General features: G+C 41.0%; 1 protein-coding gene across 1 annotated transcript in view; it reads right to left on the reverse strand.

Annotated features, from left to right (window-relative positions):
• Positions 1 to 26,797, reverse strand: part of LOC311225970 (general transcription factor IIF subunit 2-like) — a gene marked incomplete at its 5' end in the record, with an annotated part of 267,601 nt that overhangs the window by 238,527 nt on the left and 2,277 nt on the right. The window contains one exon of the mRNA XM_084311356.1: positions 26,107 to 26,248. Coding sequence (XP_084167482.1) covers positions 26,107 to 26,248 — 142 coding nt within the window. The remainder of the gene's footprint in view (positions 1 to 26,106; positions 26,249 to 26,797) is intronic.

The raw sequence follows: 26,797 nt of genomic DNA on the forward strand, positions 1-26,797 counted from the left end.
TTTATGAGCCTAGAAAGGGTTCCTATTCACAGAATGGCTTTCTGTCTACAGCCAGCCGGCTGTGGAACTCTCTGCCCAGGGCCATCCAAAACTCCCCCACTATTGCTGTCTTCAAGAGGGGTGTGAAGCGACATCTGCAACAATAGGTTGCAGAGGGTGCTTGGCCACCACTCTTGAAGAACAGGAACATGACATGCTGAAATGAGGCTCTTTCAGAAATTTGTGTTGTCTATTTTATCTACTTGTTGTATCTATTTTATCTTCTTAACTCTTTCTTTGTGATTTATTATATTTTTCTTGGGACCATGTTGGAAACAAGTCGACAGACTTTCACATGTTAACCTTGTACCCCTTGTTTTTATACTATTGTATAAATTGTATGTACTAAATAAAAATAAAATCATCAAATCAAATCTGAGCTCTCTGTGACTCACCTCAAGTGTTTACGTTCAGAAAAAACAGCAAGAGAAAATTTATTCACAACTTGTTGCGAAAAGCTTTAAGAGAGACGTGAGAGGGACTGTACAGTACATTACAGCTGGCTTTTCTGTTACCCAGTCTGCCAGCCTCTGTGGCAGCAATGCCTGTTGCTAGGCAACCACTTAATCAATACTGTGCCTTGCCAGAAGCAGAACAAGAGAGAGAGAGCGAGAGAGTGAGAGAGATGGAAAACAGAGAAAGACTTTAGCAGGTACATTACAACATCCAAAGCAAGGATCATACCAGTAGCATAATTAGCAACGTCTGAGAGACATTCATAATAATAATAATAACTGGACTTTGAAGAAGTCTTTATTCGGCATGCAGTGACACACGCATGTGATGGGCGGCACACACGCAGGAACACACACATAGAATTTTTGTTGTGTAGCCGATGCGATTGAGTCTCTGCACTTGACCCATCCCGTTATCCTTCCCCTCAAGGGCAGCCGGGAGCAGATAGGGGCTGCAGCATGGGGCTGCGCCCCGGGGACCAATCCAAGTGCTCCGGTCCATCTTCGACAGCTTTAGCGATCTGTTGTGCATATTTTTCCATTGGGTTTATCTTATCGGGGGGGGGGACCCTTGCGAGCACGGGGAGAACATGCAAATTGCAAACTACAACCAGGAAAGGCCCAGGAGATACCCCACCTGGGTACCTGGCAACACAGAAACCTGGTCCCCAAGTGGGAATCAAACCCTGGACCTTCTAGCTGTGCGGCGGCAGTGTTAACCACTACACCACCGTGCCGCTCAGACTCGGAAACTCACTTGTTAACTCAAACAAGTACATCAAACAAAACGGTTAGCGAAATACTAGATCTTCACTAGATCCTTCTGGATTACATCAACTAATCGATTACTTGACAAAGTCCTATCTATGACTTAACACTAGTCAACAGTTTCTTTAGGTTGAGAACGGCCCTAATATGCAACATGTACAGCTGAACATGCTTTACCACCAACCACCACCCATCACCCATATGGTTCTTTTTTTTTAACATAATTTATTTTTTGTCCTTAATAACATGGTGTGCGTGTGTGAGATGAGACACAGAAAGCATGTGGATGTAAAAATTAGTGCAAGTGATGAGCAAGTGGGTACTAGAGAGTGTATAAGTGCAGGTGAATGAGTTAGAGGCTTTGTCCGTGTGAGTGTGTGTGCGTGTTTATATGAGGTCACTGATGAGTACAGTATGTGTGGGCTTATGTGGTTATGCGTGCACCCGTGGATACATTTGATTGTAGGCATGACAGTAACAAAAGTACAATAACTACATGAGGTCGTATGACCTTAACACTTTGAGTGCCGACGACGTGTTATGTCGTCTTATCATGCCCCCCGTTGAGTGCCGACGACTCGAATTGTCGCTTTTATTTTTTATTAGCGATCTGAATTCATATTTCATCAACCGAGTCTCCCGTTGGTACAGGAGCTCAGATGGGAAAATACCGCCCCCTATCGTCTATCCCTGTGTAACTGCAGGCCATTCGATTATACTGGTGGATCTGTGTGGGGGGAGCCTCCTCGCTCCATTATGCTGGCGAGGGATCTGATGAACATGGAAGTGATCGTGAGTTGGAAAGCAGCCTGGAATATATATTTACAGCAGCCAATAATCAATCAATAAACGCGATCGATATTTGGAATGGCGATCAGGAATTGGAATAATCATCTGATCTAAGGTAAGGAGTCTATGTTACCAGTTTTAGGATAATCAGAGCTGTATTTACTGAGATAACAGCGTGTCCCGTATGTGTGTATGCAGGGAACAAACTTAACTTTTTGATTTACCAGCCATTTGGCTGGTAGATTTTAAAAACTACCAGCCGGGCAGATTTTTTACCAGCCAAAAATCCAATTAGTATTTATATTGTAACGTTTGGCCACTTTAAATCATTGAACAGAGAGAGAGAGGTAGATAGATAGATAGATAGATAGATAGATTTTTTTTACTAATAACTATTTTATTTCTATTTTTTTAACTGTTTTAACCATGCACTTTGTAGCACTTTGGGATCCCAGTGAACAAAAAGTGCATTACAAATCCAATCTATTATTATTATTATTATTATTATTATGTGTGGCTGCCACCCTGGCGGACATCTGTGCTCTACTGAGTGCACCTTTCTAGTCTAGAGAGAGAGCGCTGATTCTCCGTAGCTGAGCAGGGTTGCATTTTGTCAACACAAGTTGGAACCCTGGAGGAAGCGACATAAGGAAACGAATTGCCAATAAATGTGAAGTTATCTTTGAACCTGTTGCAGGGAATATGCCTCCACATATTTGGTCAAATCAAATACAAAATAGTAAAATATCAGAGCACAATCAAAAACGCGATTGCAGGGTTTTCTTGTAGGCTAAAGAACGGGTGATGTACGTCTCATGTTACAAACTTGACCTCGTGAGCAGAGCGCATCTCATTTACATTTAAAGGTTCATTGTTTGTAAACATAAGAACGGACACGTGACACACACACACAGTTTCAACTCACCACCGCTGCATCATATTGACGCCGAGCACAGACGACCCATTACCTGCCGGCCGAGGTAGATGCAGTGTATTTTGTTAGCTGCCAGGTGGCGGGCAGACCTTAAATTCTAGCCGCCAAACAATAAATCTACAAGCCAATGGCGCTGGGCGTGTAGTTATTTTGTACCCTGTGTGTATGTGTGTGTGTGTGTGTGTGTGTGTGATGTTGAGGAAATGAGGTAATCGATTTCTCAGCTCGCTTCTATAGCGTGCATAAGTACACATATACTATCGATAATCTAGCGTTTATTTGAAAACGATTCATAAATACGCCGACAAATGACAACGTGTCTAGTGTATTCGAGAATATTCCAATAAATGCCGTTTATGAGGGAATCTTTCTATTTTCCGGAAATTTGCGAGAAAACGATAGCTTTTCGAAATGCTATAAAAAGGATATGAACAGATTCAAAAACAATCCGTTTCGACAATGTTGACTGCAAACAAGTCATTGATAAGCGACGGGCAGATTAGACACATAGCCATAATTTAAAACATAGATTATGCGTTTTTAACGCTAACATTGAAGTGGGTGGCGGCATTCAAGGGGGTAAAAAGGAAAACACGGCCGGCATTGAAAGTGTTAATACAAACCTCACTATGAGCCAATCTGATCTCGGATCAGCACTACTTTTAGATGCTTGATAAATGCAAGCCCTGTAGTCTACTACCCACAGTCTGTTTGTAGTAGCAATTCAACGTTCTCCTTCACTCATTCAGATTTCTACCTTTTTTTATATTTATGAATTTATTTATTTACATTTTAGCCAGAGATCTGACAGTAGAGGCTTTCCCTGCTACCAAACAATAACACCTACAATACAGAGGATGTCACTCTATTCTCTATGGACATATTATTACCTGTTTATTATGTCTATTTTATTATTTTTAGTATTATTGCACAATCAAAGCGGGCATGGCCATCCGCATTTCACTGTATGCCCTGGTATGTATGTGACAAATAAACCTCTTGAATCTTGAAGACTGTAATATAATAATGTAATGGATTGGATTTATATTGCGCTCTTCATGACACCCCAGTGACCCCAGAGCGCTTACAGAGTCCATTATTCGTTCATACACAGTCATACCGGTGGTGGTAAGCTACAATTGCAGCCAGAGCTGCCCTGTATAGACTAAGCCACATACAAACAACAAATTACTGTATGTTACTAAATACAATTGCAAGGTGAATTGCCCAACACTACTCTCCATTGGTTTCATATATTTTGATTATTATATTTTGTATGTGTTATGATATAAGCTGTTGTGTTGCACTGTCGCAATGTAAAGATTATTTTTGTGGACCCCAGGAAGAATAGCTGCTGAATTGCTGTAGCTAATGGGGATCCTAATAAACAACAAATGCAGGCCAGCTAAATTGGGACATATATCACATGGTTTTCCCCTTTCTCTTTGTCTGCTCCCACTGCGGCCACAGGACACCCCCCCCCCCCCCCCACACCTTTCCACAGGAAATGAGAAAAATGTTGACGTGTAAAATCTGTGATGTGGTCCTTTAAAAAAAATAATCTCAAACATCGAAAGGGACCATTGGTCCTGTCTGCCCATACAATGTTTGCGTGAGCCGTTACACCCAAATGAGGTGTAAGTTCTGGTTTAGACCCGTTAGCAATACCGGAGGAATCTAAGCCTCCGTTTTGGTTAACTCCACATTTTGGATTTAGTTAACACTTTCAGCGCCACGCCTGGTTTTCCGTTTTACCGCTTGAATGCCACCATCGGCGCCAATGTTAACGTTAATATCGCCTAATCTATGTTTTAAATTATGGCTATGTGTCTAATCTGCCCATCGCATTATCAAAGACTATTTTCCAGTCAGTGCTGTGAAGGCAGATTGTTTTTTTATCGCGTCGTTGCCGTTTCAGAGCAGTTAGAAAAGCCCACGTTTTGATATAAAAAACAGCTCATTCTGGAGCATTCTATGAAAATCGTCTTTTAGTGGAATATTCCACAACGTTGATATTCGTCGGCCTTTTTATGAATCGTTTTCAAATAAACGCTAGATGATCAATATTATACGTGCACGCACGCACATTACGGCCGCGCACTGATAATCGCTCCGTTGATTTACTCAGACTTTTACAGTGAAACCGAAAGAAGACATTTCACAAAACAGCTTATAACTTCATCAAACTTACTCTGATTATCCTACCACTGATAACATAGAGTCCTTACCTGACATCAGATGGTATCCAACTGGTATATTCCAATTCCTGATCACCATTGGAAAAAATCGATACGTGTATGGATCCAACGCGATACAGTAGAACTCCATGATCCGCGGGGATCTGAGGCTCCAGAATGAACTCTAGTAACCCCGGCTGGATCAGTGAACTGGAAAATGTGGAGTACCGGATTTTTTTCCCCATTCATTTTCATTGAGTCCATTCCAAAATCACTTATATCATCTGGGAGACGACAGGGGGCGCTTTTTTCCACAGTGATCGTCGGCGCCCCTCGGCTATACTCGGGTGATGCAATAATTTTTCAGATCGCAAAAAAATAAAAAATAAAAAAAATCCGAGAAATCTCGTGAGTGGCTAGCAACCACCTATAAAAAAACACGAGAAATCTTGTGAGTGGCACTGAAAGAGTTTTAATGGTAATGTTTTTTGGTTAATGTTGAAATTAAGTCCCTCCCAGCCACACAGAACTATGTACATCAAATAATGGGGAAAACACGCTCTCAATGTCTTTCCGTGGGCATGAAAGTTGAGGTACTTTGAAGTAATTCTCAAAGAATATTACTTACTTTTTATTCCGCTACATTATCATTATGCACTTTCAACATTCAACATGTTGAAAGTGTAAGGCTCTTCATTCACTTCCATTGGGGGCCTAATATCGTTCTTCTGAGCAAAGGTACGTGTTAATTTAGCTATTTGATGTGTCTTTACAGATTTATTACCTTTAGCAGATCTGGTCAATTTGTTGTAGGTTTTGAGTGTGCTGTGTATCTTTGCCATGCATGGAATGTTGGGGAGTGGTTATCCATGGTTACCTGCTGCCTTGCTGGAGAAAAGATGCTAAATATTCTGTGAGAAGTTGACAGTTGGTCAAACTACACCTCAAGTGAGAAATTGTTTCTATACTCATAATTTGAAAATATTAGCAATATTAGCTTAAAGAAACAAGTATCTTTAACTCAGAAAAATATATTTATTACACAAAATCATATGGCTGTATTGTTTGTTTATAATTCAGAAATGTTATAGACATGGTCCTCAAAATGAATGGAAGTGAATGAGGAGCCTGACACCTGGGAGGAATGGTGGTGTCGACAGTGGACGACAGGGACAGCAGAAGTAACTTGACAAGTTCCACTAAAGTGAAATATCCATGACCTGAAGATATCTTCAATCTGAATGTAATACATCCAACACAGAAACAAGGACATTATCCCAAGTCCTTTAGCTTTTGGTTCATAAGCACTTTCATAGCAAATACTGAAAGGGGAATTTCGCACATGTTTAACCTTAATCTTATTGTGAGGAGGAAATGTGATAATCAGACATAAAACTGACGTGTTCAAGAGCTCAGTCGAAACTCCACAAGGTCATCATCATCATCATCATCATCATAATTTCAGGTAATTAACACTTTGATTGCCTAAGGTTAAATTCATGATATACCATCCGTTGCCAGCTCTATTTAACATGGAGAAGTTCCCCTTCTTTGCAGGGCTATAACTTTTTAAATAGCAAACGTTAAACTTTTTCATTCACATATTCATACTAAAATATGGTCTAAAGTATGTTTTCATCTCTTTCTGCAGCTTTCTCCAGAACGTGATTTATAGCCCCAAATGCATTATATTGATGATGAAATACAGTTTGGTAGGAATCTGTGCGAGATCAAAAATTTCAATTGGACGTACTTCTAGAATTTACTACACGTCATCTGATGTTGACCGGATGGGCGAGGGGGCGTTTATAATTCCGTGGGCAACGTTATACCATTCATCTAATGTGGGTCATATGTTCATCATAGCAGTTAGTAAAGAACACGTTAGAATATAACGCTAAAACTCACCCCAGTCTCCTCGGGCCGTTGGGCGATCAGCGTGGGGTAGACAGTTTTCAATTATGGGATGTCGAAATACCGGATCCATTTCCAGGTTGTATAATAGTATATACGTCCAAATCATGTTGTTTTTTCGAGTTATTTCCACCGATCGATGTTCACTGTGTGAAGACTGAGTCTCTCTAACATTAGCGAGTGCCCGGACCACATATGGAGTGAGTCCTGCCGGGTTAAAGGTTGACATCCGGTTTTTCGATCTGCCGATCGGCCACCAGATGGCGCTCTTGAACCGCTAGAGGATTGAGAGGAGATCAGAACTGTGTGTCAAGGCTGCAGAGGGGAAATATGATTCCGATCACAGATTTTTGAAATATTGATATCAAAGACGAGTTCCGGCGTCCTCGGCAACTTGAGCATGGCGGGGAATGACGAGTTCCGGCGTTTCCGGCAGTTAAAGTGTTAACAACATTATGCATACTTTTGACAATAAATAAAATAAGAATTTGTTCTTACTTGCTTGCCTGGGTAAATAAAGGTTAAATAAATGTATATATATATTTTTTTTATCAATAGATATTTTCCGATATTACATTTTAATGCCAATATCGGCCGATAATATCGGACATCCCTAGTTGATACGATTTCCTCAACTATTTCTTCAACTGTCCTTGAGTCGGGCCAGCTACAGTTGAAAATAGTTGAGGAAATTGTGTCTGCAATTCACTATAGGTCAGGCAAGCGATACCGGAGTCTTAAGGCGAGCACAGAAAGACTCAGAAGAAGCTTCTATCCCCAGGCCATCAGGCTGCTAAACGAACAATAAACACTATGCAACAACCATCAAATGCACACAGCACACACACCCACACGCACACACTCACTTAAACAAACAACACACTGCAGCACCCACTCTCCACACTTTAGATCACACAAACACACTTTATATTTATTGATAAAGGATTTGCACTACAACTCGTACACCTACTGTAAATTGTACCTAAATTGCACCTCATCCCATTTCTGCCTTGCACTATATAGTATTGTATATTAGTACACTGCATAGTATTGTATATTATATGGTAACTCAGTTACATCTATTCTGCATCGAACATTGTACATATGTCTATACTGAACACTGTGACCTCATTTTTTACTTCTAATTTACATGCTATACTATGTTATTTTATTTCATACTTATCTTGTCTTGCACAGTCTCTGGAGCGTAACAGTAAGAAGCATTTTGTATAAAAGTATTCTGTACTTCTGTATGACAACTATTAAAGAAACTTGAAACTTGAACTTGTGTGCTCACTTCTGGGTGATGTCATCAGGTGAAGTGAAGGGGGGGGGGGGGGGGGGTCACGTTAGAAATCAGCGAAACACCCCTTTAAAAAGGAAATATTCTGCGTTTTTATAAACCTGTATTACTCAAGTCTCCTCTTATGACATTTGCGTTATTCATATGGTAATATATTTTTACACCAGCGTGTTTGTTGTGATTTTAGCACCAGCCTCCTCCTGATTAATTAGCTAGCAAGGCTAGAGAAATTCACTGGGGTATGAAACCATTTCTCTCAAAACCACATACTGTACAGTATGTGTCCTTTCAAACAGTTCCATTACTTAATCTTAATATTACAGCTAGATGCAATGGCTCATAAGCCATGTTGAGAATAATGGTTTCACTCTCCACTGACTTGCACTATCAACTATGAAACAAAGTTTTTCATTTCCCCCTTTTTTTTATGTCAAAAGAGAAATCTTAATTATTGATTAAGGTGATTATTCTAAAAATACTGGGGCTTCCGTTTCAGTATTTTTATTCAGGAAGAATCTTTTAACCCGAGTAATATTCTGTCTACCGTTTTCCTCTTGAATGCGGGTGCAGGCGGCACTGTGCAGGAATGGTCCTGTTCTAATTTCCTGTCACTTATTATCCTCTTGTCTATTGTCTATTATTGTGTCTATGTCAACACTGTTGTGTTTGTACATGTTTGTACTTGTTTGCGGTGGCAGTATAAAATTGTTACAATAAAATAGATATAATTTTAAAAACATGTATTAAAATTCTTATTTTCTTTTTGAAAAGGCAAATAAAGGGGAAAAAAGAGAGAAAGAAATACAATAGAGCATGTAAGAGTTCAATAGACATGCATGTGGGTGGGTGTAGATGCTGTGCATGAGGGTGCAGTAACAGAACAAACTGTAGGAGATGCCCCTTGATCGACAGAGAAAGAGAGCACATCTTAACTAACTGTGCAGAGGCCGCTTGGAAGAGAAGAGCTGAAACTGTACAAGCGGAAATGTCTTCAGTAATAATGTTAAATTCTGGGACATCCGTTTTTCCTTAAATTACCGTGATGCTGCCCAGCAGGCCAACATTGCCATTGATCACTTCCTGATTATATAAGCGGATGTACTCGAATGCAGTCATATTAGACTAATGTGTACGCTCCACAGTTTTCCCTGCAGGGGTTTAGCAGGGATGCACCCGACTGCCAATGCCTATTCTCAGTCCCAACTTATACAGAGGGCCAATCTGATCTGTTACTTTTACTGAACAGTGTAGATATAGATCACTAATCTGACCAAAATTATCTGTCTGTCAAATAAATGTTTCCCTTTTAGAAAGATTTTGAGAAATTATAATATATATATTATATGTGGCGCGGCTGGGTGGCTGGGAGATTGCGCTCGTCACCAATGCAAGAGACTCCGGTCTCGAATCCGGGTGTCAGCATCGCCTCCGGCTTGGGCCAGCCGTCATACTAACTCAATTGGCAGAGTTAGAGGGTGGAGGTTGATGGGTGGGGATTTGGACCTTGTGGACAGCGACTCCTACAGGTCGGTTGGGGGACGCTTGCACAGCACAGACAGGAAGTAGCGGGGGTAGTGTGAGCCTCCCATGCAGTACACTTCGCCACTGAGAGTCCACGCTGGCAGGTGAACCTCGGTACATGTGATGCAAGGCTTCTATCCTCCCTACAACCGACCAGTGGGGGGCATAGTCGAGCAACGTTCAAGACAGGGGAGGGGAGAATTGGAAATACGAAATTGGGATGGGAGAAAAATTGAAAATAAGGAGAAAAAGTGGATACAAAAAAAAAATATATATAGGGCGGCTAAGTGGTGCAGTGGGCAAGGCGCTCGCCACTAATGCAGGAGATGCTGGGTTCGAGCCCAGCTCTCGGCATTGCTACCAGCTTGGCTGGTCGTTCATACTAATACAATTGGCAGTGTTAGGGGTGGGAAGCTGGTGGGTGGGGATCGGACGTTGTGGACAGCGACTCCTACAGGTCGGTTGGTGCGCCCGCCGCCTGCGCAGTAGAATCAGGAAGCAACGGGGGCGGCGTGTCCCTCCCACGCAGACCCCCGCCGCTGAGAGATCGCGCTGTGCAGGTGAAAAGATGAGACAGCTGCCTCCTCGTGTACCGGAGGGGACACGTGATGCAAGGCTTGGTCCACATTGCAGCCGGCCTGTGGGAGGCATGGTCTAACAGCGTTCGAGACAGGGGAGGGTAGAATTGGACAATACGAAAATTGGGATGAAATAGAAAATGGGAGAAAAAGTAGATAAAAAAAATAAAATATATATATATTATTATGTGATGATGATTATGATGATTTATTTTCTGATTATTAATTTTGTGATGATTCTGCACTTGTTGGCTATACATCCTCAAAGACAACCACCAAGCTTACCAACAGGAGGTAAACAGCTTTGTCAAATGGTGTGATGAAAACCACTTAATTTGAAATATACTGTAAGTAAAACCAAGGAGCTTATCATTGATTTTAGAAAGAAAAAGAGGTGGTTTCCTCTGACAAGTACCTCAGTGTAAAAGGGCCCAGTCCAGGCTGTTTTTCCTCTCAGGAAGCTCTGCTCTATTGACGTCAACAGTCTTTTTTATACCATTGTCTGTTTAAGCTCAGAGATCAATAAACTGATCAGGAAGGCAGGATCCATTATTGGCTTGACCCCTGATTCGCTAGATGTGATCATGGAGCAAAGAATCTCTCTCTCTCTTCAATGATGGGGAGACACTGCAGGTGAATAGGCAAATATACTTTTTTTGTTGATTGAGATTGTTATATTTTGCTTCCTAAACATGTCTTCTATGAAACTAGTGACAATAAAACGTCAATAACACAAATTTAGTTGTTTATTTTACTTCATTTTGCCTTATTGCATCCATAAATGTCCACATATTTAACACTTTGGTTGCCTAAGGTTAAATTCATGATATACCATAGATTGCCAGCGCTATTTGTCTATGGAGAAAGTCCCCTTCTTTGCAGGGCTATAACTTTTTAAATTCTATTGCTACATTGCCATTATTAGGGCCCATTCAAAGTCCTATATGTATTGTTCATTGTGTAGCAACGTTAAACTTTTTCATTCACATATTCATAGTAAAGTATGGTCTAATGTATAAGTATGTTTTCATCTCTTTCTGCAGCTTTCTCCAGAACGTGATATATAGCCCCAAATGCATTATATTGATGATGAAATACAGTTTGATGGCAATCAGCGCGATATAAAAAATTCCAACTAGACGTACTTCTAGAAGTTACTACACGTCATCTGATGTTGACCGGATGGGCGAGGGGGCGTTTATAATTCTGTGGGCAGCGTTATACCAATCATCTAATGTGGGTCAAATGTTGATAATAGCAGTTAGTATCGAAGACGGTAACGTTACACGCGGAAACTCACCCCAGTCTCCGCGCGCCGTTGGGCGATCATCGTCGAGTAGAAATCTTATCATTATGGGATATATTTTTACCCGGTCCATCTCCAGCTTGTATAATGGTATATACGTCCAAATCATGTTGTTTATCGAGTTATTGCCAATCGATCACCGTGTAGCGTGACGAGCCAGAGTCCCATGAACTATAGCGAGCGCCCGGAAGTACTACGGTCGTCATGACAACCTCTATTCAACATCCTGTTTGGCGATTGCGCCGATCGGCCACCAGATGGCGCTCCTGAACCGCCAGAGAGCTCAGTGGGTCCTGCTGGTGGATCTCAGGCCAGCGGAGGGAACATATGAATCCGATCGCAGATTTTTGAAATATTGATATAAGGACGCTGTACAGCGTCCCCCGGCAACTTGAGCATGGCCAGCAATGACGTGAAAAGACGTTTCATGGCAGTCAAAGTGTTAATGGGGAAGTGCCTCATTTGCATATATAAACATAAAATTCTGAAAACTTGCAATATATTTTTTCTTAGTTTATATGTACATAACAAACTGGGAAAGTTTCATAGTGATATCTATTCAAATATTTTTTGCCTATTAGGGGGTACTACACTGTACTACACTGTTTGTAGCCTGTGTGTAGTTCTGTTCAGTTCAATAACATCATTATTATTATTATTCAGTTATCAGGCATGTGTTTAGGTTGTCTATTACTAATGGTTTGATTAGATATTGTGTTTGTAAATATCTGTTTAAAAAAAAAAGTATGGCATTTTACAATACAGAACTTTGAAGGCGTTTTCCCAAAAATGAGTTTTAAGAGTTTTTCCTCATACTCTGAGCCAGAAATCTCCACTTCAGTAACACTCACATACACCAAACCTTCCAGTTCTATTCATATCTATGTTCTGAAGGTATTTACAGAAGAGTTTGTTGATATCGCATTCATACCCTGATTTATATCACATTTTATTCCTAAAAACATGGCGAAATATGGAATTTTACCATAAAAATGGACTGAATGGAGTATTTTCTGATTTATGGAGTGATAAAAAGAGATATCCAAAATCCCCTCTGTAATAACCTTTGGCTCTAATATGTCAACAAAATGAAACTATAATTTTGAAAATGGCTTTATCCAATGTTCAGATTTCTGTCCTGGAATTATATGCAAATTATTGCATATTTAAGTAGATCATGCCTCATTTGCATATTTAAACATACAATTTCAGAAAACTTGTAATACAAAAAAGTCTTGTCTTAATATAAGTAATCAACTGGGGAAGTTTCATTGTGATATCTATTAGTTAAATTCTTTACCCTATTCACCTGTAGTGTCTCGCCTTAGCCAAACCTTACACTATAAAAAGTTGATGGTAATAAATATTTGTAAAGTTTGCTATAGGCTACTTTTTAGGGCTAATTATCTTTAAATCCTGGTGCAAAAAAGCTATTATTTATATATATATATTAGGGCTGGGACTTTATCGCATACATTTTGATTAATTAAGTACAGAAAGAATTAAGTAAAAAAAAATGTATGCATTTAATCGCATGATGATTTTTCTTTATTGTGTAAGAATTAGTGCCGTCAGGCGATAAATTTTTTTTTATCTAATTAATTACAGGATTTGTAATTAATTAATCGCATTTTAATCGCATAACTATTTTATGCCTGTGATATTCTATAATCATATTTCAAATTGCATGTGTCCGGATGGCAGAATTCAGTACTGTATATACGAACTGTTTAAACATCTTCTATCTATTAATTTGCTTAGATTTTTCAGGTCTGGTCAATTTGAGCATGGTGTTATTCACAGTCAAAGATAAAAAAAAATGTACTCAAGCCTAATAACAGACACAGTATTTCTGACACTGGGAATACATTCCCTGAGATCCAGAGATGTCCCTAGAATCAGATACCAAGAACATGCTGGCCCATATTAAAAAAAAGTCTGTAAATGTGTATTCTACGTTCTTATGGAATGAATGAGATAAAATTAATTACACAGCAAATTATCGCGTTATGAAAATTAACTTTATTTTAAAATTAAAATTAATTAATTACACATTTAAAAAAAAAAATTAATTTTCATAACGCGATAATTTGCTGTGTAATTAATTAATCTAATTAACGCGATAAATTGACAGCCCTAGTAAGAATGTTACCTTTCATGCATGTGCTATAAGTATAAAGTATAATAAAATCGCAAATAACTTTTTTTCTTAGTTTGGTTTGTTCATAAAAAAAATAAAATAAGAGAAATTGAGATCAATCAAGAGTTTTTTTTTGTTCAATGGTCAACTGTTCTGGAATGTACTTGAAAGTACTGCGTTTTACTATTACCTCGAAAGTGCTTGAGTTTACAAAAAGGTCCTTTGCGCTATATATATATTATTCCTAAAATTGCTGCACTTTGTTAAAAATTGCACAGATCTGTCTGTGTAGTAGCTAATACAGGATTTGCTGGTTAAACGTATGTATAATGTATTGTATATCCATTGATTTACTCGTATACCAAAATTTATTTGAATTGAAAAATCTTGCTTTTCGCATCAAATATTGATATGCGATTCATTTCTATTAATTAACTATAAAGTCTTGAATTAATTCAATAAAGAAAATGTATCGAGTCCCACCACTAATATATATATATATATTTGTGACGAGCCTGGTGGTGTTCAGGCTCGAAACGGTTCAAAACAAACAAATAAAATATTCCACACAAGCACAATTTCAATAAATAAAAGATATTTATTGAATAAAAGTCCGATGGGCAATTAGAGTAGTCGAATAACAATCCAGGGTCAAAACACAGGCTCTCGTACAAAAAGGGAATGTTCAATACTCAGGGTTTGTCTTCCGGTCCAGGGTCAGTGTCACAAGGGGGTATCTCAGCCAGTCCAGTACCACGAACACCTTCTCGCTTTTACCTCTACTCTCAACTACCTCTCACCTCACAAACTCTGTATCACACTCCCTCTCTCTGCTCCTTCCTCACCTTCACTCAACTCTCTCCGTCTCCCCTCAGGCTTTAAACTATGGGTGTCTCTGTGTGTGTGTGTGTGTGTGTGTGTGTGTGTGTGTGTGTGTGTGTGTGTGATCACGTGGTGCACAGGTGTGTTCTATCAGTCCTAATCAGCTCCCTAATTAACTCTCATCTGCCCGTGACAGTAGTATCTCCCTTCCTCCACGTAGCCATGGGACGGGGGATGATATCTGCCACAATAATAATATATATATAATCTTAAAATAAATAGTATAATAGTGAAAACCATGATATTTCCCTACACAATAATCATAGTCAAAATCTCATGTCGTGTTTATTACAAGAGTGAACAATAATTAATGTCAATAGACATATACTGCCAAGAGTAAACTATTGTGTTGCATAGTGACAGTTATTAACACTTTGAGTGCAAATGACGAGAGATCTCGTGTTTTTTTTATTTATTAGCGATTTCCATTCATATTTCATCAATCTAGCGTCACGTTACCACTGCGTGGCTCTCTCTGAGCTCCATTTGGAAAATACCGCCCCTATCGTCTCTCCGTGTGGTACTGCACCCCTTTGGATTGGAAAAAAATCCTGCTTCCACATTTTACTTCTCAGGCCGATCGGATTCATTGTGGACCATCAGAACAGCATGGAATCGGTGTTTCGACCACCCAGCGCTGGATCAATAAACGTGATAGATATTTGGAATGGCGATCAGGAATTGAAATAATCTTTTTGGAGAACATCTGATCTGAGGTAAGGAATCTATTTTTACCAGTCTTGGGATAATCAGAGCTTTTTTCACAGAGATATCAACGTGGGCCCTATGTGTGTGTGTGCGTGTGTGTGTGTGTGTGTGTGTGTGTGTGTGTGTGTGTGTGTGTGTGTGTGTGTGTGTGTGTGTGTGCGCGTGTGTGTGCTGATCAGGAAATGGATAATTGATTTTTCAGCCCGCTTCTATAGCGTGCATAAGTACACATATACTATCGATAATCTAGCGTTTATTTGAAAACTATTCATAAATAGGCAGAAAAATGAACGTTTTGTGTATTCCAGTGTATTCCACTAAAGGGCGATTATCACAGAATCTTTATATTTTCCTGAAACTTTCAAAAAACGAGTTTTTCAAAATGGTATCAAACGGAAATGAACAGATTAAAAAACAATCCGTTTCAACAATGTTGACTGCAAACAAGTCATTGATAAGCGACGGCCATATTATACACATAGCCATAATTTAAGATATAGTTTATGCCTTCGCAAATATGAGAGCTCTATCATTGAAGTGGGTGTTGGCTAGGGATGCACGATAATTATCGGGCAGATATCAGCAATTATGACGTCATCCCGATAAACCCGATAACGTTATTAATAGCTCCGATAATATAATATATTTTTTGGTAAAAAAAATGCGGTGTGGGTGAATTGGAATGAAGTGCGTTTTTTTGACTGTAGGCTCCTCCCGTTTTGTCAGTACTGTGCTACGACTGACAGCGTGTGGTTTAGGAACAGGGCGTTTTACACAAATCCAGCGCTCCCTTTCTTGGCTGTGACGTAGCCACGCAAGTTAACAACAAAGATGGCCGCGTCGGTACTCGGAGTTTCAGAGGAAAAAGATTGCTTGCTATTTGTAATAAATGCAATTCAGAAGTTCCACAAGGAGGGAAAAGGGCAACAACTTGCAATACATCCAGCCCGACGGGTCATCTGCGGCATCACCACCGCCACGACGGTGTGTTATTGTGTTAACTTAGAAGCCCACGACGACGCGAGTAGCTAAGCAAAGCTAGCCCCTTTCGTGGCTGTGATGCAACCCTTGGTTGAATACGCAGTCACTTATTGCTCCGTAGTAGCCAGGTTAATTTGCACCACCAAGGACTGCTTAAAAGCTAGCGGCTTGAGCCCTTGGGTCATTTCTGTCAAACTTCTTTAATTTAGCAAACGACTCGTCAATAGGTACAAGCGTGCTCGCGCCGTCGTCGCGGGCCCCCAACACCGTGGCGGTGGTGATGCCGCAGCAGGTGACCCGTTGTTGTGGTGGTGATGTGAGGTGGTGATGTGTCCACTCAAAGCCTCTTTTTCAAGGCTCCGCTTTGAAAAAAGAAGAACAAAAAGCTTCGAGCGTCTTAGGTTGGATGCACCACAAGCTGTTGACGGATTGTGAATTTTCATTTGGAAAAATAAATATGGTCACTTTATCAGTCAAAACTGTTGTCTTGGCTTTTGTTTCTGTTGTCTGGTTAGGTCACATTTAAGTTGGTGTTAAGTTATTGTCCTGGGAAGTCTTTGTAACTGCAGCTGTGTCATAGTGTAATTCCAGTTAAGCTGCAGTGTGATGTCATAGTAGAACCAGTTAGAACAGGCTAGAACGTTCTGGAACATTGTGAGGTCATAGCGGTGATGTCATAGTAGACCCGCCCAAGGGTATAAATAGAGATCCGCTAGGGAGGTGTTTGTAGGGCGTAGGATGTATAGGGTTAGGGAATTTGTTCAGAATCCTCTTAGGTGCTATAGGTGCCAGGAGTTTGGCCATATAGCTACTACGTGTAGGAAGGGGCTGAGGTGCGCTAGGTGTGGCGGGGAACATGAATATGGGAAGTGTGGAGAGGGAGTGAAGCCGATGTGCTGTAGTTGTGGTGGGGAGCATAGTGTAGCGTTTAGGGGGTGTGAGGTGATGAAGAAGGAGGTTGCGGATTGGAGAGTGAGAAGGGAGGGTAAGTTGTCGTATGCTGAGGCGGTTAGCAGGGTAGGACAGGGCAGCCAAGAAAGGGTGCAGGGGGTTGAAGGAGGGCATTTGACAGAGAGGGTAGAGCAGGAGGAAAGAGAGAGGGGAAGGGAGGAGAAATTAGGTATTGTGGCCTTCGTGGCAGGGGTAGTTACTGGTATGGCAGATGCTAAGGGTAAAACAGCGATGGTGAAGATGATTGTTAGGATAGCGGTTCAACATCTGGGAATGGAAGGTCTGGACTGGGAGGAGGTGTATAGCGAATTGGCTGAGGGGGCTGAGAGGGACAAAGCAGCCCAGAATAAGATCGCAGGGGGCAAGGAGGGTCCCGCGGAGGGGGGCTCAGACAGGAAGTAGCAGCATTAGCTGCACTCCAATGGACAATGTAGTTGATGACGGGGTCCAGTAGAAGAAGAAGAAGAAGAAGAAGAAGAGCCCATAAAAATAATTGTGGAGGGCAGTAATACGCCACGATGCGTCTACACTGCCGGAAATTCAAATAAGAAGAAGAAGAAACTCTCTTTATGTATTATTATTGTATTGTGATATGTTTTGTTTCATGTTGAAAAAGATTTTTTTTTGATAAAAACAAATATATACATTAAAAAAATTATTATAATACAATAAATATCGGTTATCGGTTATCGGCTTGAGGAGCATAAAGTTATCGGTATCTGTGTCAAAAAAGCAATATCGTGCATCCCTAGTGTTGGCACGCAACGGGGTTCCGGGGCACCGGACCCGTGGCACGGAAAGTGTTAATGGGAGAAAAGGCTGGACAAAAAACAAAGCATTCTAGCAAGAAAGGCTGGACTATAAACAAGGCATTTCATGTAGTCCAAGGAGCAGAGAAACTGAGAGCTCAACTCCCTTTGGCGTGGACCTTGTATTTTCTAACTCTGCAGACGTTCTACATGCACCTCCAGCTAGTATGTAACACTAAAGGTAAGGGGGAAATATAAAAAGCATAACATGGCCTCTTTAAATGCAGTTAGGAGGAGTTAAAAGCAGAAGACAAATTTCCCCATGGGGATTAATAAAGTATGCAAATGTAGGGGAAACCCCCCTCCCCCAAAAATGCATAGTACACCTTTATAATGAAGCAACGCATACCGATGTAGGTCATTTCTCCAGTCCACTAATTCTGAAGTAAGAAATGCGTGCGTGCGTGCGACCCTCCCTCTCCCTGCTACTACACACCCACTCGCCCAGACTGTTGCTGTAAATAACAGAGGAAAGCTGAGGAAAGCCTAGGGCTGAAACACGTCCATGATACTGCTGCTGTGCTTTCATAAAAGTATTACATTCTTATTTGCGAGTGATGACGACGAGTCAGTTTGCTATTTTTTATTTTTTTTTAGTTGGTACTAGGGATGTCCATCACATTTTTTTGCTCCCGATCCGATCCCGATCATGTGATTTTGAGTATCTACCGATACCGATCTTTCCCGATCAGATCTTTCACATTAGTAACAGATTAAAAAAATATATATATATATAATTTCTCTCTATTTTTTTTCTATTTTTCTCCCATCCCAATTTCGCCTCGCCAATTCTTCCTTCAATTCTCCCCTCCCCCGTCTCAAACGTTGCTAGACTATGCCTCCCACTGGTCGGCTGCAGTGAGGACCAAGCCTTGCATCACATGTCTCCTCCGGTACATGAGGCAGCTGTCGCATCTTTTCACCTGAACAGCGCGATCTCTCAGTGGAAAGGAGTAACACGTGGGAGGCTCACGCTGCCCCCGATACTTCCTGATTCTGCTGTACAGGCGCACCAACCGACCTGTAGGAGTCGCTGTCCACAACGTCCAATCCCCACCCACTGGCTTTCCCACCCCTAACACTGCCAATTGTGTTAGTATGAACGACCAGCCAAGCCAGTAGCAACGCCGAGAGCTGGGCTCGAACCCAGCATCTCCTGCGTTAGTGGCGAGCGCCTTGCCATTAGTAACCGATTTGACGCATTTTTGTCAGAAACTGGCGAAGCGAGACTGTTGCCTCAATAGTCCCTCGAGGGGCTCGAGGTGGCTCGAGCGCCGGTGGCTCACATTACATTCACCCTGAATGTTGACGTTATCCAGGTGAAAAGTTAACTTCAATCAAGCGAGGCATTGCAACCGGAGTAATCTAAAAACTCCAACCTGCTGCTTCATGAGAGCAATGGCGCCATCGTCTGTAAAAATCAGGCGACTGCAAGTTCTGCAACTAGTGGATGTCCCTCATCCTTGACATAAATCATTTGATGTATAATTAAATCAAAGGAAATGCGTTTGTTTTGGCAAAATTCTTCTGCTCTGTGTGACAATAAATAAATGAATGATTATATGCAATTTAATAAACCAAAAATAAGGCCTCAGTATGAGTTTAAGATGTGAACATGGTCATGTTTGTTGAATAAAAAAAATCAAAAAAAATCCAGATTTTTTATTTTTTTATCCCGATCTTCTGAAAATCACGTGATCGGCCCCCGATCCCGAGATCGGATCGGGACATCCCTAGTTGGTACCCATTATACATTTCAGTTCAAGCCAGTTATGTAGTTCGAGTGTTGCAGTAAATAAAAACGTGTTCTTATTCAACTCGCCTGGTTAAGTAAGGGTTAATTAATATATATACAGTATATATAAAGTCATTCAAGTCTATTTTGTAAGGGCAGAGGCTTTCTTTTAGTTCAGGACTTTTTTGCTTTTAAAGTGCTCTCTAAAGTTTATCTGTGCTTTTAAAAAGGAACACGCCAACATTATGGGAAATGCGCTTACCATCTTCTCCAGACAAGAAGAAATATACCAATTTCCTCTCTGTGCATTCAGTAGGAAGCTATCCTAGCTTAGCACAGATGAATGGAAGCCGATACGGACCACTAGCCTAGCTTAAAACTCTGGGGAGGTGTTTTTGGCCAACAGTTACACTTTACTACACTTTCTTGACACATTTACATTTAGTCATTTAGCTGATGCTTTTATCCAAATCACCTTACAAATTGTGTACAACAAGTCAGCAGGAGGGGTACACCTATGGCAGATACGTTTAAGTGGCATTGTTCGTCTAGCAGTGCTAAACTTGAGTGCTACACTCTTGAGTGCATAGTAGTATAGACTTATTAGCATAGTAATAATAATGCAGGACCTCTTTAGAGAGAGGTCTTTATTCGGCATGCAACGACACAACGACATGCAATGGGCGGCACATACACATGCAATTGTTTTTCTCAGGGTCGCCGATGCAATCGAGCTCTGCTCTTAACACATTGACCGCCAATCACGTTGTACGACGGGTTTGCTGGTCATGCAAATTCTGCCAAGCCACGGCGTACAACGTTATTGAGATCATATTTCATTTTTTCGCCATGGTATTCATAATTCCGCCACCCAGCCTCTGCTGAGACAGTGGGACTCTGCACAACAGTGCAACGCTTCAATACCGCCGCCTGGTGGATGATCGGGCGAGTTACAACCGGAAATGGATCTGGTGATCTCGGTGCATCTGGGAAATCCATCCGGCAGTCACATATTGTTGCAGGACTCTAGACACACATCCGTGTATATGGATCGCTGCCATAACTCAATAATCGATATGATTTGGGTGTTTATTGCGCCATACAAACCGGAAATGGATCGACGTCGATCAACATCAAATAAGTGGGATCTTTTTCCTCCAGTCTCATCGGCGAACGGTAAGAGTAACGTTATTTTCAAGGCGATTGTACATTTCTTTATTTACAAACCATCTGATCAATAAATCAACCCATACTACAAATCAACCCCCCCCCATGTGACTTGTGTGACTGGGAGACGTGGTAAATACACAGGTCACAACATGTTTACAGGAACGTTTGGGAGTTGTATTTTGATGTATTTGGAGTATATTTCCTGACTGTAGTGAACTAGGCTAGATGTCTGCCCCACTTCCAGTGATGAAGCTAAGCTAGGCTAACGGTCCAGGCGTTCCCTAAGTCCAATGCATGCATTGAGACGAAAAAGGTATGTATCTTCTTGTCTAACTCCAGGGAAGATGTTAAATAAGCTAATTTCCCAAAATGTTGGAGTTTTCCTTTAACCCATCCCGTCGTCCTTCCCCCCAAGGGCTGCCGGAAGCAGACAGGGCGTCGACGAGGGCCGCACCCGGGGACCAATCCAAGTGCTCCTGCGCGTCTTCGTCAGGGACGCGATAGCGTCAGCGATCTGTTGTGCATGTTTTTCCATTGGGTTTCTCTTATCGGGGGGGGGGGGGGGGGGGGGCCTTGCGAGCACGGGGAGAACATGCAAACTCCACACAGAAAGGCCTGGGAGATCTCCCACTTGGGTACCTGGAATCGCGGAAACCTGGTCCCCAAGCGGAAATCGAACCCTGGACCTTCTTGCTGTGAGGCGACAGTGTTAACCACTACACCACCGTTCCGCCTAGTATGTAGTAGTATAGGGATAGTAGCATAGTACATAGTAAATAGTAGCAAAGTACATAATAGTAAAAGACAGTAAGAAGTTTTTTTTTTTTTTTTTTCAATCTCAGATATTGATTGAAGAGGTGTCTTTTTAGTCGACGTGGAAAATTGGGCAGGTTTCAGCTGACACATGAATGACAACATTTAATCATTCCAAAAGAAAGCAAAAGCCTCATCTAGCTTTCTGGGCACACTCACTGCTATTTTAACGTTTAAAATCCCTATAATCCACTAGAAATCCACTCGAAAATGGAATTCACACATTATTCTTTTGATCTCTAGACTTCAATCAATCTATGAACATCTTCCAAAGCTGGAAACCAAAAACAAAATGTCTCTCATTCGTAGTCGTCATCAAGAGACAAAGCGTAAATGTACTCTATTGAGACTGACAATGTAGACCACTGGAGCATTTGTTTGGGCTTTTACATCCAGATGAGCTTTAATTCAGTGTAGCACTGGCATTTAGGGACCAGGAAATAAGCTCATGTACATAGCACGTAGAACCACCTTGGGCACTGGAACAGTGTACACAAAGTCTGCCTCCCACTCACTCAACAGCTCAGAGATTTTCCTCCTGATCCTCATCAACAGAGTCTTGCTTCCCTTGTTTTTATAGCTTTGAGAGACTTGTTCATGGTCAGCAATCTAGACATAGGTGCCTACGACGATCATAGCAATAATGCAATTCTGTTTAAGTCTTTCTATGGAATTCTTCTTAACGAAAATGTTCAATTTCAGTGACAAGCTCGGGTCAACTTTGAAATCTAAAAGGCTGTATACAGTATCACAGTATCAACACAACACGGAAACCCACCACACTCCAAACATCAAAACCAATGTAACACGTCACTGATAACATTGAGATTTCAATTACTTTCAATAACCATGTGTCGGTTCGGTTGATGGTTTGGTACTGCCATGTGTGTAGATGGCAGAAATTATGTATAGATTGGCTATTTGGAGACTGACCTGTAAATGGTAAATGCCGCTATCCAAAGCGCTTTACAATTTGTTCCTCACATTTTACCCATTCACTCACACATTCACACACCGACGGCGGAGGCAACCGTGCAAGGTGCCAACCTGCTCATCAGGAGCAGTTAGGGGTTAAGTGTCTTGCTCAAGGAGACTTCGACACGCTGCCTGGGAGGAGTGAGAATCGAACCGGGAACCTCTGGATTACCAGACGACTGCTCTACCTCCCGAGCCACTGTCACCCCACCTGTGTTGGTCTGGGTGAAGAGAGACTGACCTGTGTTGGTCTGGGTGAAGAGAGAATGACCTGTGTTGGTCTGGGTGAAGAGAGACTGATCTGTGTTGGTCTAGGTCAGGGGTGGCCAACCCGCGGCTCGCGAGCCGCATGCGGCTCTTTGCCCGTCAATGTGCGGCTCTTCCATCCAGAAAAAAAAATAAAAAAAAATTAAAAATATTTTTTTTTTTTTTTTTTTTTACTTTTTTTTTTTTTATGTCACTCATTCCATAAGGACGTAGAATAAACATTTACAATTTTTTTTTAAATGGTCCATTTGCATGTTCTTGGTATCTGAATCTAGGGACATATATGGATCAGTGTCAGAAATAGTGTGTCTGTTACTAGGCTTGAGTAAATTGTAATGAACCAAAGGAGAATATCAATTCTATTTTAAAAAAAAATTATCTTTGACTGTAAATAACACCATGCTAAAATTGACCAGACCTGAAAAATCTAAGCAAATGAATAAAGGGAAGATGATTAAACAGAAGGTTTTGTAGATACAGTACTGAATTCTGCCATCTTTTTTATAATGTAAATTTCTCCACCATTTTTCATCATATTGCAACACCGTTTTTTGCAAGACGTTCACAGAAAGGTAGAGAAACTAACTGCGTTCTGTTTTATGGCAATAACGTTCAGGTTTGTGGGAGATAATCCCAAAAAATAAGAGAAATTAAAAAGTAAATCCAGAAGTCAGATGATTGACAGGGGCTGGTGTGAGCTGGGTAGGGTAGTTTTTCGAAATTTGAAAGCCCTGAGTCTCTTCCTTCAAAAGACTACACTCACTTTTGGCTGTGCCACTTCCTCCTGTCAATATGCGCCTGTTTCCGACTCAATGCCCTGAGATTTCTATAATCTTATATTTCACTAATAACAGTTAAAATAATTGGTAAACAAACATAATGCTGAAAATATACACTTTTACTGTATATCTCGGGCTTAAGAGGTTAACCCTGTGAGGCCCAAATTAAAAAGAAATTAGCAACTTCAGAGGCCAGAGGGTGGGACATATAAACACATTTACTATCAAATAGCATTGTGAGGCTGAACAACAGGACCAATTGACTATACATGTGCTTAAAGGGGAACTATCTTATAAATGGCTTTTTTCAGTGTTTACCATTGTTTCTTAGCTATGTGGATTTATATTAATAGGATATATGTCTCTAATTCTCATATTGGCGAATTCTTCCAATTCTCCTCTCACAATATTCACCCTCACTGAACTGAGTCATCTGAAAATGTGCATATCTGTGATGTCAGAGATTTCTCAGCTGCATAATAATGTGGCAGTTGATGTGGCAGTTGGCACCAGGCCACACAGTGGTTGGAGCCCAGCCTCAAAACGGCTTAAGATCTTGAGGTAGAAAAATGCGGTTTTTAGTACTTGATTAGAAATACAAAACAATGCATTTTTTTTGAAAAAAACCTAGGTGTTCCATAGACTCACAGGAATTGTGTAAAAGTGCCCAAATAGTGAAAGAAATAGTAAAATAGTTCCCCTTTAACATTTTTTAAATAAACATTATTTTTTTAAATGGCTAAAAGTGATTTTGTAATTTTGCAACCGTGGGTCTCACAGGGTACTTTTAACCCTGTGAGGCCCAAATAAAAAAGACATTAGCAACTTCAGAGGCCAGAGGGTGAGACCTATAAACACATGAAGGGTGCCGTGACTGAAAAAAAAGGTTGAGAAACGCTGGTATATGGTGTGGCTCTTTGTGGTACCACAGTAATTTTTTTGTGGCTCTTAGTCTCTGACTGGTTGGCCACCCCTGGTCTAGGTGAAGAGAGACTGATCTGTGTTGGTCTGGGTGAAGAGAGACTGATCTGTGTTGGTCTGGGTGAAGAGAGACTGATCTGTGTTGGTCTGGGTGAAGAGAGACTGATCTGTGTTGGTCTAGGTCAGGGGTCGGGAACCTATGGCTCGCGAGCCATATATGGCTCTTCTGGTGACAGCATATGGCTCCCAGTATTTTTTGAGTAAAAAAAAAAAAAAAAAAAAAAATTATTTATTTTTTTACTACTTGTGATATTTCTTAATAATACTGTGTCATTTAAAAGTAAACAGAAATTAGTTTTGAAGATACAGCTAATAGTATCTGTAGCTGAAGATATAGCGAGCAGAGCTGGCGAGGGAACACAAGTGGACAGAAATAAAAAATCTTCAACCTGAAGACCAGCTGATTCTTAAAACTTGGAACGAGCTTCCTGTGACATACCACACAATGCAGCGTGAGTATTGCCGTATATTGACCATGTTTGGCTCTACATATGCATGTGGGCAGTCATTCTTGCATATGAGGAACATTAAGACCAACCTACGCTCACGTTTAACTGATGGAAGCCTCAACGCCTGCATGAAGCTCAACCTCACCACGTATGAACCTGATTACAAGGCCATCAGCAAAACCATGCAGCACCAGAAGTCGCATTAAAAGTAAGACATATTTAATTCATTATACGTTAAAAATACTATATAGCTCTCAATGAAATATATTTAGAATCATTTGGCTTTTATGGCTCTCCCAGTCAAAAAGGTTCCTGACCCCTGATCTAGGTGAAGAGGAGACTGATCTGTGTTGGTCTGGGGGAAGAGGAGACTGATCTGTGTTGGTCTGGGTGAAGAGAGACTGATCTGTGTTGGTCTGGGTGAAGAGAGACTGATCTGTGTTGGTCTAGGTGAAGAGAGACTGATCTGTGTTGGTCTAGGTGAAGAGGAGACTGATCTGTTTTGGTCTAGGTGAAGAGGAGACTGATCTGTGTTGGTCTGGGTGAAGAGAGACTGATCTGTGTTGGTCTAGGTGAAGAGGAGACTGATCTGTTTTGGTCTAGGTGAAGAGGAGACTGATCTGTTTTGGTCTAGGTGAAGAGGAGACTGATCTGTGTTGGTCTGGGGGAAGAGGAGACTGACCTGTTGTCTGGGTGAAGACTGCCAAGGTCTGCCCCCCCACTGTCTGCATGGTAAAGGGGTGGTGCCTGGGGGCCCGCAGGGATCCTGCCTTCTCCCCCAGGGAGCTCAGAGTAGTCAGATCCTCATTCAGGGTGAAAGACACCTGGGGAACACACGACACAGCAGGCTAGGCAGGACTCCACACTCAAAACTGTAGTGGAAAATCTATAATGGACTCTTACATATATTCAACACTTATATTTCATTACATCAATGTCCTGGTTTATGTCAAAATCACCCGTTATCTGTGTGATTCAGCTTAGTATGACCACTTGCACAACAACTCTATATCGATCCGACATTTGCTCCCCGTCTCTCCGCCACTGGCTGTGTTTACTTAGAAAAACTTGTGGTGGACTATGCCCTCATGGTTTTATTTGATTTCCAACAGGGCTTTTGACATCGTAGTGCTGAGATGAGGTCAGTTTGTTGTGTTCTCTTAGCAAGTGGTCATACTAAGCTGAATCACACAGATAACAGGTGGTTTTGACATAAGCCAGGACATTGAACATCTCTGTTTGCATTCTTCCTAACAAACAGTCACAATTATGATGAATCACTATACAGATATCATGAAATAAGTGTAATTTGAATATGGAATACTTTATCATTTATGAATATAAAACCATTATTGATTTTCCACATTTGTCTA

This window comes from Notolepis coatsorum, assembly GCF_963971535.1.
Source record: "Notolepis coatsorum genome assembly, chromosome: 3".
Classification (NCBI taxonomy): Eukaryota; Metazoa; Chordata; class Actinopteri; order Aulopiformes; family Paralepididae; genus Notolepis; species Notolepis coatsorum.